We start from the raw sequence: 16,288 nt of genomic DNA on the forward strand, positions 1-16,288 counted from the left end.
TCATATAGAGGCCAGTGAAGTATATTTTGTATAAGGGACACATCTGCATCCCAGAAGTGAGGCGGGCAGGGCAGAGGCTTGGAAGCTACAGCCTCACGAGGTCTAGTGTGGCCTCCACCTGATTCTGTGGAGAACGCTTTCAACCTTTTCTGTTCACTAGACATGCAGGCAGAATGACCCAGCAATTGTCTGGGTAGCAAATGAAAATAGTGTCACTGGATAAGCTCTGAAAGCTTCGGGGCCCTAAACCCCAGTCTGAAGCTCCTTGTATCCAGGAAGCACAGGCCAGAGATGTCCTTCATGGATTAAGTCATTGAAGATGACTTACACAAACATTTTTAAAGCTTCAAAATTTATTGCTGTACATTTTCGCATAGCATTGACTATGGAAATACTAATAGTGCAAATATTTATTTGGGACTTTGTAGCATTTGAGACATCACAAAGCTTTTTGATATCTTTTGCCGTCATTTATGAAGATCTATATTATTCAACTTATTTTAAAAATTCAAACAAGTAATCTTATATTCAAAGAGATTACACAATGCTTTTCAGATCTCCTCTCTAGAACAAAAAATACCCTGGAAGCCACCAGGGGCATTCCTTTCCTTGATAATACATACATCTTGCAATAGTTTTCCAACTGCAAGACTCTTTGTTCATCCACAAATTCATTCAACAAATATTTACTGACAAACCGTTATGTGCCAGGCACTGTGCTACGGTCTGGGGACATCATGATGAAAAAATGCAATCTTTGCTTTCACGGTGCTTACAGTCTAAAAGTAGAAACAGACATGCAAAAAAACTTACAATACAATACAGTAAAGTGCTTCCATGGAGGTATTTACAAAGTGCAGTGGGAACTTGGAAGACGGAAAAAGAACATCAGCCTGGAGAAATCAGGGACAGCTTCACAGAGGAGGTAGCCATTGAGCTGAGACTTGACCAACTGTGGGGAATTTGCCATGGAGACAGGCTGGCAAAGGGAACAACAGGTGCAAAGACATAGAGGCCCAAGGGGCACTTTGAAGGAGCAGGTAACACGGTTTTTCTGGAGCCAAAGGTGCAATGGGAGAGTGGCAGGATGAGCTAGACAAAGAGGCAGGAATCAGATCATGAAGAGCCTTCTCATCATTCTTCCATTTACTCAACAGACATTTATTGAGTGCTTCCTATGTGCCAGGCACTAGGCGTTATAACAGGAACACAGACAGACACATCCTTGCTCTCATGGAGCTTACATTCTAGCAGAGAGATAGACAAAAAGTCCACAAATAAATAAAATACAGATTTAGAAGATTTCTACAAAGGAAATAAAACAGGGTGCTGAGGCAGAAAATAAAGTATTACAGGGGTGGAGGGTGGTTAGGGTTATCAGCAAATGCCTCTTGGAAGTGACGTTCAAGTGACACCTGCAGGGATAATAACAACAGCACACTCACTCTGCGCCAGGCACTGTGCTAAACACTTTATAAACAGTCTCTCATTTAGTCCTCACAACGACTCCATGAGGTAGGTATTATTATTCCTATTTCACTGAGGAGGAACAGGCTCGAAGAGATTATGTAACCTGACAAGTCACACAAATGGCAAAACTAGGGTTCAAACACAGGTTCTCTTCATTTCAAAGTGCTCGCTCTTAAAAATTACGCTAAACTGCATACACCAAGAAATGAGGAATTTTGAGCAGGGAAATAATACAGTCACATTTGCTTTGAGGACCATTCTGATGACTATATGGAGGAGAAAAAGGAGGGATGGAGAGGGAAGAAGGGAAAGGGGACAGGTGAAAAAATAAAAGGAAGCCACTAAAAGTCCAGAGGAGAGGGAAGGAGGAGGTTGCATGAAGGCAACCTTGCGGGAATGGAGAAGAGATAGAGATGTGAGAAGTGTGGTTAATAGTTCTGACAGGATTGATGGGATGTTGGAGGCAAGGGAAAGAGTGGCATCTGGGATCACTCCTGGGCTTCTGCCTTGGGCAACTGGATCAGATGATTTGCTTTTACCCAAATTAGGGAATGTAAGATGATGGTAGGTTTTCGGGATAAGACGATGAATTTAATTTTGGACATGTCATCCTGTGGGTATATTGGGAACACCTGGACTTATGGGATGGTCCCCAGTTGGACACCATGTAATGGCTTTCATACCTTGTTCTCTACCTGAGCAAAGTATATAAGAACAAAAATCAAAGCTTTGTACGTGTGTACATTGTGTTTTTGCTTTTACAAGAGCCGTTTATAAAAGCTTGTATGTCTTGGTTGGATTGCTTTGTAAATAGAACACGGATCACCAAGATGAAGTTACCCCAAGCTTGATTACAAATGAAGAATCATGGACTTAGGGGAGTCTAAGAAAAGCCTTTGGACATCCATTCTAACTAGTCATACCAGTACTTAAAAAGAAATCATTATTAATTTCCCACTACCACCCCAGGTGGGACAGTGTGATGGACCCAAACTCTGCTGATAGTCTTCCCAGAGTCTGCAAGTACCCCTGCTTATTTGCCAGCAGGTCTGCTCTGAGAAAATTGGTGGCTGAAGACCCAGAAATCAAAGATGAATGTAAGTCAGGAATTCCAAGGAGTTATGTAAGTAATTTGGCATAAGGTCCAGAGAGAGATCAGCCCAAACCCAGCCAGCTATATATCGCTTTGACTATTTTCTCTTCTTTCCCTTCCTCGGGAGCTGGAAGGGTGCTGGAGGGAGTGGTAATCCAATGTACAGCTGACACTTCTCTGGAATTGGCTACAACCTTGACCACATCATTTCAGGGTCTAATTTTAAAAGAACTCAGAGTTAAGAAGAAGCACAGAAACCCTTCCTATACAAAGATATTATTTTTGCTCTATTCCTCAAAATGTGCTTCAATTTGCTTATAACCACTCGCTTCTTTCCTCGGCATCAGATTAACTTAAGTATGTTTTGATTTTTAAAACTCCTTTAATAATGCTATGCCAGTTTTAGTAAGTTAAATATCAAAGAATTTAAGTGGTCATGAAGTAATGAGCTTATGAGTTTTAACAGAAAAAAATATTAATACTGTGGAGGCTGGGTACTGACTAGTGAAGTTCATTAAGGAACTCTGCCTAGAAAGCTGCCTCTCTCTGTGGCAAAGGGTCTGACCTGCACCTGTTAACCTAGTAAGCTAGTCGACATTAGAAACTGCAAAATGATCTAGAAAAAACCACAAATACGGACTTCTAGTAACATCCAAAGGGTATTTGTGTACTTAATTCATGCCCAAGGGAAGAAAATGCCTTATTTTTATAGAAATAACAAAAGCACTAGTCACAGGCAAGGAAAAACATTATATATGCTAGATGACAACTTAGAATTCTGGTGAAAGCAGCACAACTCTCACGATAGCCAGAGGCATACTGCAAATGTATGAACTATCTCCTACCACTCCATTGCAAACCTAAGGCCCAGGGACCACAGTTGAATGTAATCAGGAATCCTAAGGAGGGGCTATTTATCCTGTGTGCTCTTTAACAGAAAAAATTCCAATGAGTCTGTGAATATAATCATTTATTTGTCTTTACAGTGATGATGGAAGAATGTACAGGTGTCCTCTTTCAATAAAGTATAAAAATCTGTTTATATACAGTGAAGTCACAATAATCTTTAATTGGGAAATTTATTTGGTACTCCTGATCTGTTCGTATGAAAACTGTGGGGGAAACAAATATTTCATGTAAGTGCTACATTTCCAGTAGATTGCACCTGGCATCAAAAGCTCAGCTTCCTCTTAAGGGTCCTTCTTGATATTACAAAAGACTCTTTTTAAGTCCTAGGACTCAAAATAAACATCATTTTTTGAATAATAGATATATACATCAAAAATACATCTAAAAAGGCATTGGTTAGTGCTATTAAAAAGCTCTATGTGCTCGGGTACATTTTTTTCTTACAGGCAAAACCCAGTGGAAACGTTTTTGTTCAATTCTAGGAATTTGCTCTTGGGGGAAGTCCGTCGAAAGTTACCTGTAAGGGAAAACAAACAGCTTAAGTAATTCAATGATTTCTCAGGTGAGAGGTCAGCAAAACTTGAAAAAGGGGTTAGGGGCTACATTTCACTTAGAATTGGATTTTTAAAGCCTTGATTAGCATTCAGTTACAGCACTTTGTACATAAAAAGTGCTCAACATATCCTCTCACTGTTTCAAGTGTTTTATTTTGATAATAATCTTTAATCCTCATTTCATTCAAGAACTCCTAGGCACCCCTTTGTATGCTTATGCAAATATTTTCTATCTATAAGTAATTAAATCAGCATAAAAAGAGAAACCAGAGGGCATACAAATGAAAAAGCATAATAGATACAGCCAAATCCAAACATATTTTGAGAGAATTTAGGAAAATTTCTACTAATAATGATTTATTTTACTCCACAATGATTTATTTTACTTCAGAGCACTTACAGACGATAGACATGCACCAAAGTCTTACTATTGTTTAACCTGGGTGAAATGGTACTGTGCCATTGCAAATTGAACTATTTATGTATTTGATACTCTCTCTCCTTCGTAGCTAAATATTTTAACACCTTTGTTTTTATAGTTATCTTCTTCTTGCAATCACTCCTAAAATGTTTGATAACCTGGGCACTTCTCCATGACCGTAAAATCTTAAGTAACACAATAAATCTCAACCTGTTATTGAGCTTTATATATATATATAATATATAACAAATATATATAAAAAAATAAATGTCCACCTTGCTAATAATAAGGAGCATCAGAGAGAGCCGTGGCATGAAGAGGTTGATAGACCTAAACGAAACTGCATGTTACAGGTTCCATCTCTTACAGCCATGTGAACTTGGCCATGTCCCACCTTTGGTCAAGCTAAGTCCTACTTATTCCACAGGTTATTATAAACATCTAATTAAGTCATGTGTGAGAGCTCTGGTTTATTAAACACTTTAGGTGTATTTGTGGCTAAATTAGTGAGTTAGATAAATTTAATTTTGATAACTAAGAAGTACTTCTAAATCTTCCACAATCTACAAGTCTAATGGCCTGGTCTAATAACCCCATTCTCAAGTTTAAAATAGGATATATATAATATGAATCTCTCCCTACTAAACATGCCAAAATAATGGCTACTTTTTAAGTATATATTAAAATTCTAATCACACACACTAATTAGTGCATTACCACCATTAGCCACATTTGACCAGGCCATGAGCAATGCCAGCTTTTACATGAGCAAAGCGCTTAGTGCCTAAAACCCACGCTTGCTTACATAAATCAGAGGGCTGCCTTCACATCGAGCTGTAAAGTGGTCTGCAAAGCAAGCTGGCGTCTAGGAAAGCCTCAATTAGATGACCCTTGATGATCCAAAATTGTTTCCAGGAGAAAAAGCTGAGAAACAACAAAAACCTAAAAAGCTCTGAAAAAGAGGAGGGTTTTCCGAGAGCCAATTCTGATGTGGCACAGGCGCAACAATCCAGATTCCCACACTGCGCTGTGGAGACAGCGTGGCTGAAGCCTTCGGACCAAAGAAACACGCTTCAGACTTCCCTCTGAAAGACTTTACACATACTAAGTACACTCATCAAAGCCCATAAAACACATCCTTGCCAGAGTGGAAAACAAGCTTCAGAGTCAACATGGCATCGTCCTGTCCTCAATGAGGGGAAAAAAAGACTTAAAATAGCACTGAACTGGATTCAAATGGTTCTGTGTGGTCAGAGAACTGTGTGACCAAGTGGTGTTGCTGTCCCTGGATATGTAAATGTGGACATCATACTTATTACCTGCTTTCTTCATCACTGTGGCATGAGCCACTCCCTGAATTAAGACAAAGGCACTGATGGGAAGGGAAGGTCGTGTGAACAATTTCCTCATCCTCCCTGCGGTCAATACCCACAGTCTGTTCCTCTATCAAATGGGACCCCTTCCCATCCACCAGCAGCTCAAGTGAAAGACCTGGAGTCACCCTCGCCACTCTCTCACCCTCGCTTCCACCTGGTCTATCAACCACTTGGTCAAGTCAATTCTATCTCCACATGCATCTCAAATCTCCCTTTTCCTCTTCTTCCCCACACCCACAGCCAACACCTTCGTGAAGCCACCATCATCTTTTGCTGGACCACACCAGCCTCCTAACTGGTCACCCTGCTTCCAAGCTTTCCCCACTCCCATCCTTTTTTTCACATAGCAGTCACAGAGATCTTGTAAATAAGGAAATCTGATCAGTCGCTCAGTCTTCAATGGATTCTCAATGGTTTTAATGTTAAAGCTCAAAATCCTTAACAACAGTCCACAGACTCAGCATGATTAGATTCATCTCAACATGTTCTCCCAACCTCCCCAGACTTACTGCACTCCAACCACAGTGATCTTTTCTTTGTTCCACAAAGGAAACAAGGTCTCCTTGCTGTTTCTTCTGATGGGTACACTTCTTACCCAAACTTCCCCGGCTCACTCCTACTCATCTTTCAGGCTCAAAGTAAAAGTCACCTCCTCAGAAAGGAAGTTGGCCCTTCACATCAGATTAGCTCCCCTGCCACCAGCTCTCACAGCACCTTTATTTTTCCTTTATAGCACTTACCACAGTTGGTAATTATAAAGTTACATGAGTGTTTGTTTAATACGACTATACTTAGTTTTGGAAGCAAAGGGACTGTATGATCGTGTCCACCACCGAATGCAAGAATGACTATCAGGACAAGGTATGAGTCCCCAGACTGAAAGGGATGATGGGGAAGGAGGTTCAAAGACAACTACAGACGTAGAACTCTAACTCACTCTGCTCCTTCTCTTTCTCAGTCTCTCTCTCTCCCCCCCTCCACCACCCCCACCCTCTCAATGTTGGCTTCAAAGAACACAAATAAATAATCAGCCATGGGTGGCAGAAAGTGAGACAAGGCCTGCCAAAACAAAGCTGGACAGGAGTTGGGAAGGAAGATGCCACATAAACCCTTGGAGATTTGAGTGTAATCATCTAAAGAGAATAAATACCCAATGGAAGAGAGCCCATGACACTCACATGTGAGTTTAGGATAGGATCAAAATAATTTGAAATGTCCTTCTCATTCTCCCTGCATCAAGTCTGTGCTAGAGAGAACCTAGAAAAAGGGAAGGATTTTGCTACTTTGTGGCCACAATTTTATTTATTTTTTTTTTAAAGATTTTTTATTTATTTTATTTTTTCCCCCCAAAGCCACAGTAGTTAGTTGTATATCATAGCTGCACATTCTTCTAGTTGCTGTATGCGGGATGCGGCCTCAGCATGGCTGGAGAAGCGATGCGTCGGTGCGAGCCCGGGATCCGAACCCGGGCTGCCAGCAGCAGAGTGCAAGCACTTAACCACCAAGCCACGGGGCCGGCCCCTGTGGCCACAATTTTAAAGAGGGGACAAGGCACCAGCTTGGTGGCATAGTGGTTAAGTTCATGTACTCCACTTCGGCAGCCCAGGGTTCTCTGGTTCAGATCTTGGGCACGGTCCTACGCACTGCTCATCTAGCCATGCTGTCTCATATACAAAACTGAAGCAGATTGGCACAGATGTTAGCTCAGGGCCAATTTTCCTCACCAAAAAAAAAAAAAAAAAACCAACAAATAAAGATCTCTAGCAAGTGGCTTCAGGGCTGTGAATATCTTCACATCACGAAGACAAAAGGATGCAATAACTTTTATGGTCCTTAAATACAGAGGGGGCCAAAGAAGAGCGCGTGAACATGCTATGCAGAGGAGAAGCCTCTTTATTCACTGCTGAGGCTGGCTACAAAGGGCAAAAGCTAGAAAAGGAAAGATCTTAAGTGCCAAGTCTCTCTCCGGTGTCAGCTTACCTGATCCTATTCTCAGGCGTCATCTCCACTGTCCATTTCAACATCCATCTCTTCTGCATCAGCAGCTCGTGACAAGATGTCAGCCATCAGTGCTTCTTCCAGTTTCTTCCGCACTTGTTGTACTCGCTCTTCCTGTTTCCTTTATAAAAATAGAATAAAAAGACACTGATAATTTGGCAAATAATGGAAATATGAAGCTGCTACTAAAAGTTTATCTTTACTTCAAAATCATAAAAATTCCTGAGAAAAACACATTTCCTTCTGCTCAGACTTTGCAAAAGTTGCTTCTACACTCACAAAACCAAATCACGCAAGGGACAAGCCTTGCCAGAAAGAAGGATATTCAGACAGGTGGGTATCCCTCATCTCAAAGAGAATTCTCATAGGAGTAGATTCATTTCAGTGACCTTTCCCACTTCAAGAATTTCAAGTATGTGAAGATTTGGGGTTATTCCTATAAAGGAAAATTAGAAATAACTTGGAAGCAGAGATAGAAGAGAGAAGTAATATGGAAAATAAAGAAAAGGGATTTGTTCAATGAAGCATTGAGAAAGATGGAGGAAGTGGGGGCATAATAAGCTGGAATTTAGTCTGGCATTCTATGGCTATGTTAGGGGAAAGCCAGTCTCCCCTGGGTTCCCAGGCCTGCTGGCAACAGACCATCATGAAGGAGCCAAGACCACAGGATGCTACAAACCAAGAACAGAAACTGAAAGGCATCTCATCAACTGAGATAAGCTGAGTAGGTTAAGAACATGCCACAAGTTCCTCTGTGTCTTGGGGATTGCAATGGGACCTCAAAAGTGAGAGTTAATAATGCCAAGTCATAAAAAAAACGTTCTGAACCATTAGATGGAAAGCAAAGCACAGGAAGAAAGGCTATTGGTATGCACTTAATCTTAAAAAAGCAGAAAAAATTTGAGAGGAGCACCCTGACAGAGCAAGAGAGGGATGCCTAATACAGTTCTCGCAAGCAAAGATGGTGAATAGAATTTCACATGGAGAAGCAAAGGTTGAAGGAACACAAGAGAGGGGAGAAGACTGGTAAGTAAAAGTCTTAGAAATAACAAGAAAGAGAAAGAGGCAAAGGCACAGGTGGGAGAGTTAGCTTGGACCAAGGACGAATTGTCTCCTGAGACCAGAGGAAATGTGGTTAGGAAGGATGCAGAGCGGGAGATGGAGCAGCCCAGTGACAAGGAAGAGACGCAACGAGGAATACTGAGTGCACTACTGAAAAATAAGTGATTTTCTCCAGCAATATCGAGGAAGACAAATTGCAGCACTGCCCCAAACCTAGGAAAGCAGAAGGGTAGAGTAGCGATGTTCCGGAAGATGCCACTAAGATTCACTGAGTTATTCACTCCTTGGGTGCTCAACCAGTTGTAAAGCTACATTTATATATTCCAGCGTACATGTCTCTTTATCTCATGAAACTATGTCCAAGGTGGTCAAGTTAACATATATTGCGTAGCCACAAAAACTTTAGATGTCATCTTTATTAAACTCTAAAAACAGCACAAAGAGTTAAAAGGTATAGATTTCTACTTTTTAAATGAATTTTCAGAAAGAGATAGGCTGTCACTGAGTTAGTCTGAGCTCTACAGCCTCTGTCATATTAAAATAAACTGGAGTTGGACAGATTTTCATGTAGTGTGGCACGGTCAAGGACAAGTTGTTTATTTCTTATATAGTTAGTCTTGCCTCTGGCTCAGCGGCTCAAGGTTTATGACAAATAGCATATCAGTCTCTCTGGCAGTCTCTCACTCCTAACAACAGAGTATGAGAATCTGCACAACTGCCCTAGAGTAATCCCACTGGGAAGACAAAGAAAATGGAGTGAACAGTGCTTTTGGCTGGAGAAGTATATCCTAAACTCTAACGTTTACTGTCAATTCTCTTTTGTCTTGAGCATCATTTCCCATATTTATCAAAGCGGAAATTAAATAATGTCCCCACTGTGGTAGGCAGAGTTCTAACACAGTCCCCAAGAGGCCCGTCCCTGACCCCGTATACACTCGTTGTATAATTCCCTCCCTTTAAGGGCAAGCAGAACTTGTGAATGTGATGGGATATCACTCCATGATTAGGTTACTAATCAATTGATGTTGAGTTCATCAAAAGACAGATGATCTTAGAGGGTCTGACCTAATAAGAAGAGCCCCTAAAAGGGGCTGAGCCCTTCCTGAAAGAAGTGGGAATATGGAGGGAGCCATGGGGCAAGGAACTGCTGACAGCCTCTAACCGCTGAGAACAGCCCCCATTCCACAGCCAACAAGAGAAGAAGGGCCTCAGTCCTACAGCTGCAAGGAAATGAACTGTGCAACAACCATAGGAGTTGAAAGAGGACCCTGAGCTCCAGAAGAGAATGCAGGCCAACAAACACTGATTCAGCCTTGTAAGACCCTGGGCAGGGAATCCAGTCATGCCAGGCTCAGACTTTTTAATCCACAGAACTGTGAGCTGTAAATGGGTGCTGTTTTAAGCTGCTAAATTTGTGAGAATTTGTTACTCGACAATTAAATCAAGTGGGTAATTTGTTAGACAAGTTTATTCTAAGAGGAAATCATGCAGATCTGGCTTTGAGATAGTTTCCTCTACTTTCAAAAGATCTGTTGTTGGGGCCATCCACATTCCTATGCTATCACTCAAAGAACCTCAGTCAACACCCATAATGACCTGGTAAAATCTCTGCTGATTAACTGGGTTCTCATTCTAAGACAGATAAGAACTTGTCTCCTGAGTAATTTCCTTCCTCAAGGGTAAGAATAATCCAAAGAGCAAGTTGATTCCTCTCCTTGATTTTACATTCTGTTTCTCTTAAAAAATAACTGATCATAAATTCTACATATCAAGGCATCTGAATGCAACACTGAACCATTCTACATCTCTGCAAGAGGAACTACTTTAAAACCCAGGAAGGGCTTTCCAATTATAAACCTAGCTAGACTCATGCATTTAAAAACATTCTCATGCCAGCTTTTACGTACTTGGGGAAAAAAAAATACAAACATAAAACATTTATTAATTATATGATTCGAAAGTGCCATCTGCTGGTGTTGTCTAGGAATAATATTCCAGTAACACTTTATGATTTACATTCAGAGGATAGAAATAGTGAACTATACACGCTGTCTGATTTTTAAAGAAAATACAGTATACTACACTATCCTTATAAAGTAATGATACTGAAGTTCATAAATCCCATATAAGAATTTGTTTGTGGTCTTAATATCTGGAATAGTTTTAAGTCTCCTGAGCAAGGGTTTGCTTATAATTTCTGGGCCCTATCAATCTGAATTGTATGTTTTCCTTTCACTGTTTGCTGCTAAAAACCTCATTTGTGGCCCAGCCTTGGAAAGAGTAGAAGATATTACTAGATGCAGCTATGGCCTTCCTCATCCCTTCACCCTTTGCTTGATCTTTCCCTTTTACTTCTCATCTAGCTTTATTGTATGTGTGTCTTTGGAGCCACCTGAAATCTTTACTGGAAACAACGTGAAGTAGAGATAAATAAATCTCTAAATTGAGCTGAAGTGAGGTAAACATAATCAAGACAAGTAATTGAACCGTGAAAACACAACTGAGCTTAAAGAGCACGGCTCAGATCTGCTTTAGAGACTGGTTTGCAGACAAACCAATGTAAGCAATCAGAAAAGGCATAACTGAGTGAAACGGGTTCTTCAGAACAGAAAGGCAGAACCCCAAATTGCAAAAGACGCTGCAAAATCGATGCATAGAGAGTACGACCAACGTGTCCTTTGGACGTGATGGTGATGATACCCCTTATACACAGCACTTCTACCTTTGCACACATGGATTTGTTTTAAATGTCCTATATCACCTTCCATTAGTTTCACAAAAGCTTTGTAAAAAAAAAAAATGTATAACTTTCTGATTGATTCATCTCTTACTAGATGTGCCATTGAACCTAATAGGCAGTATAAAATTTAACAAATGTAAAAAACGTCTTTTTGAAGTTATGTTAAACGGCCTCACCTAATGTCTTCATCTGTGACAATGAAAGCCTTGCAGAGGGGTTGAGATGTGTTAAGCCAAACAGCAGGGTTCTTTTCCACAGCAGCGGAGACTTGCCCTGTGATGGGTGCAGAGCTTGTGTGCAGAGCACTGGCAACAGCAGACAAAAGGGTCTCATCATTACTACCCGGACCAACTCCTGCAATTAGAAATATGTACTAGTTAAAGGAAACTTCTAGATGTGCTAAAACATCTAAAACCTTATGTAACCTAAAACAACAGATATTTTTATGTTCAGTTGGGGTCACATATTTAAAACTGACACAAGCCAAAGCAGCAAAGGATAAGATTATATCTACTTAATAGTTATTATACACCAAAAAATTAACATTAAACAAACACTAATAAAATAGCTGAGCATTTTAATAAAACTTTAAAAAACATTTTCCAAGGTACTAAACTTTTAAAAAGTTGGCTACATTTCCTCAAGCAAGGTCAATTATTTTAATGATCTAAGTCCCTTCTAAAGTCACATTATACTCAAGTATCCCTATTAATGTATCCCTAGAGTCCTGTAGCTTTGAATGTTAATTTCTAGCAATAGCTCAACACGTATCTTCTTTGTTTTGGGACTTCAAAGGAAAAGCCAATGCAAGTATGCTGTACCTGCAGCTTTAACAGCTGTTTCAAAAACCTAACAAAATATCCAAATGAATAGATTTAATAATTGCACACCTTGACTACTTGTGGGAGACTGACACCATGGCCATATTTAAACACTTCAAGTCCTAACCTTGTTAAACTAGTTAAAGCAATAACTTCCAAGAACACAGAGGGATGAGAGAATATTATAATATGAATAATATTATTCATGATAATCATGAATGATAGAATATATAATAATAATATTCATACTCATATTCAATAATATTAAATAATATTCATTATAAAAAAATTCATAATAATCATGAATGACATAATAATATAATAACATTATTATAATATGAATAATATTATTCATAATAATCATGAATTATGAGGATTTTGAGCAATCCACAGTATATCAAGATTCAGAAGCCGAAGTTCTAATACTTGAAAAATAATGCTTCTCTAGAACTTGCAATTAACGTATGATATGACAGGCACACTAGCAACTGAGTTCTCCACCCCAGATCCCACTTGCTGCTGTTCCTGGACCAAGGTGCATCTGTTCCCACTGCCACCTGCAGCACCAGTTTGTGGAGGGAGAAGCAGAAGGAGAGCTGTTAGCTGTTCTTTTGATAAGAGAGCAGAGAAAGAGCAAGTGCTGGGGCCAGATGCTGGTTTGAGCAGGAAGCTTGGGAAATTCTGCCACTCAGCTGCATTTCGTTCTAACAGCAGCACATGGGTTAATTTACATGATGAGCCTAACCTAAAGCCAAAATTTTTACACAGAAAAAAAAAAATCTTAGGTAATACACTGCACTGAAGCATCGCTGCAACATACAACTTATCGTGACATTTTCTCTGGGTTTACTAAAACACAAGAGGTATGCCATCCAGCAAGGCAATCCCCCAGAGTTAAGACCTTGTCTCAGTCATTTCTGACTCCACAGCATCTAACACAGAGCCTGGCACACAGTAGGTACAGCTCAGTTGAACTTGCATAATACCTTGAAGACCTTTAGGTAGTTCCATGGTTTTTATAATTTGTTCTGTTACATCTGATGCACTAAGTCCTTGTAGCCTCTTCTCCCAGAAAAGCTGTAAGGCAAAACATCACTGTTAATAGATACATTCTTGGAACAAGAAAGTAGCGCATCGATGCTGCTGAATAATGAAATTGAAATCATTTCAATAGTTTCCTAATGTCCTCATTTTTTTCCTTATAAAAAGCTAAGTGATACTCCAAACATGAATTACTTCAACATATCGTAATTCTTTCAAATGATATTACTCAAAAAATGTTTTGTTATTTTATACAACCTATTCACTTGTTACAGTACTAGAGATTGTTATATGCTGCATACTATATATAGTTCTTCATAAGGTATCTTCCAAAAAATATAACTTGAATTTTTTAAAGATTCATTTGGCATGAAAATTTAGTGTTGTAATTTATCAGGGAAAAGAAAACAAATTATATTACATAATACCCCTTTATCCAATATCATTAGGGAAAGAGCTCCTCCATGTATGTGACTTTTCCATGACACTCAAGTTTAGCCCTTTAGTATACTTTAAGGGGAAAAGGGGCCATTTTTTACAGAAACTTTTCTAAAATGTCTTACATACTTCCTCGCTTTTTAAACAGGATGTCAAGTTCATGCGTGACTTTCTCTCTGTTGCACAGAGCCTGGGCCGCCTTAGTCACTCAGTGGCCCCAGGATCATTCTGGGCATCAGTGAGCACACTGAAGGCTCTTCATGCCCTGTGAGGATTCTGAGGTATGCAATTGCTTATTCAAACACTAAATGGTCCAAGACAGTTCTGCTATTTGATTTTATCTCCTTTGTATACTTTATTCTCTCTCCCAGTTAGCTATTACTTCTCAGTAATGTCTTTCATCCATTCAACATATATTTATTGAGTTCCTACTATGTGCTGTGCTTGCCCTGTGGATGCAACTGAGGATAAGATAGACAGTGTCTTGGTCCTCAAGCCTCATCTCTTTTCTAGTCTGTTTTGTATCTACTACAGCCAAAAAAAACAGATAAAAGAATTCCTTAGGACTCCACGTATCTGTCTTTAATCCTGATACCCAGGACCTGTCACATACTAGGTACTGAAAAAATATTTGTGTGAGTGAGTGACTGAAAATGGGAGTAACTGAACTCAGAATTAGGATCTTAAGGGACACACAAACCCAAGGCAGAACCCCAGCTCTAGATGTATGACCTTGGCCAAGTTCTATAACCTCAGAAGCTTCAACTTCCTCTTCTGTAAAATGTAGCAGCAATGACTATCACATAAGATTATTATTGGGATTAAATATGGCAATGTACAGAAAGCACCTGTCACATAGTAGGCATATGGTTTATTGTATTTACTTTTAGCAAATTTTGGCCACTCTAAGGGTTTTCAGGCTTATATTCTGACTTCTGGGTATATGTAAAGTGTCAGATAACTGCCCTCCAGACAAATGAGAAGATACAGTAAAATACTTCTATTTATGACAGAATAGTAATATGTTGGATTTATAATAACCTTAATGCTAGCACCAAGAGTAACCTGCAACAGAATGTTTCACTCTCCTCTGAAGACCTTCGGTACATGGTAACATCTCCTTACATCTCCCTACAAATTACATCATCAACAGAATATGCGGTCAATGTGAACAAGTCACCAACAGGAGGACATGAATAATCATCATGGGTAAAAATAGTTAGGTGAAGGTAATAATTTCATGAATGTGATAAATGTCCCAAGAAACTTTGCCTGCTTTCTGTTTTCTCTTTGGGAGAATAATATCATCTATGCTTTGAATATCACAACTATAGGAAAAAACAAGGAAAATAAAAGCTAGTTAATTCCTAATGAAAAAGTATTCAGAGGAATCAGTGAGTATGAGATTACTAAGCACTTTTATAATAAAATTATATACATATATATACATAATTTAATTTGAAAAAATAAATCAACACTACCAAAACACAAAGCATGGGAATTATGTACAGATAGAATTGCTAACATTTTACACCTAAAAATTCCAATTCCAGATAGCAAAAGTCAAATTTTTTACATTCTATCATTTTTAGTTCTTAATTTTTAAATTCCTGTTAATAAGAAGGAAAATGATACAAAAATTTAAAAGGAGAATTTTGCAAAAGATATCTTGGCTTGAGAAATAGAGGTTGGGCTCTAGATTACATCAAGTCCTGGTACCACCACATGACATCTGATAGCCCTCACTAAATCTCAAGTTGAATGTGATACGCACTGATGACCTCTTTATAAATGAAATGCTTATGCCATGAAAATAGAGACAAATACATCTCTATATGTTTGTGTGTGGTGTGTGCGTGCATGTGTGTGTGTGTGTATTGCTCCCAGAGGAGGGGGTGGGTAGTGAGAAAGGGCAGAGAAGGAAAGGAGGCCAGTTTGAGGAAAGAAAACATTTAACTGGTCAAGGTCACCACTGCTTCCTCTCCAACCTTTCCACTATTTATTCAAAGCTAATAAACTCACATAATTTTTATGAGAACTGAAACAGTCTTCGTGAGATAAATGTCTGTTTATATCTCAATATGTTCCTAACTCACCTTCTCTACATCCGTCTTCTCAGATTCCTGTTTTGCATTGTTTGTTTTGGGGAGGGAAGATTCTTTGCATTTTAAAATATTTTGAAAATGCACATAGAGCAGGCATTATGCTAAGTGAAGAAGCCAGTCTTTTACATACTGTATGATTCAGTTTATATGACATTCTGAAAAAGGCAAAACCATCGAATGGTTACTGGGGGTTAGGGGTCTGACTACACAGCGTTGGCACAAGGGAATTCTTTGGGGTGCTAGAATTGTACTTTCTGGTT

At 39.3% G+C, this 16,288-nt stretch overlaps 1 protein-coding gene across 1 annotated transcript in view; it reads right to left on the bottom strand.

The window, feature by feature from the left end:
• Positions 1–333: 333 nt before the first annotated feature.
• MBD2 (methyl-CpG binding domain protein 2) overlaps positions 334–16,288 on the bottom strand; it is a 70,494-nt gene continuing 54,539 nt past the window's right edge. The window contains exons 4-7 of the mRNA XM_014781293.2: positions 13,431–13,521; positions 11,800–11,977; positions 7,804–7,942; positions 334–3,989 (exon numbers count right to left, since the gene is read on the bottom strand). Of these exons, the coding sequence (XP_014636779.2) occupies positions 7,816–7,942; positions 11,800–11,977; positions 13,431–13,521 (396 nt within the window). The 3' untranslated portion in view covers positions 334–3,989; positions 7,804–7,815. The remainder of the gene's footprint in view (positions 3,990–7,803; positions 7,943–11,799; positions 11,978–13,430; positions 13,522–16,288) is intronic.

Source organism: Ceratotherium simum, chromosome 14 (assembly GCF_057802395.1).
Source record: "Ceratotherium simum simum isolate JZ-2026a chromosome 14, ASM5780239v1, whole genome shotgun sequence".
NCBI classification, from domain to species: Eukaryota; Metazoa; Chordata; class Mammalia; order Perissodactyla; family Rhinocerotidae; genus Ceratotherium; species Ceratotherium simum.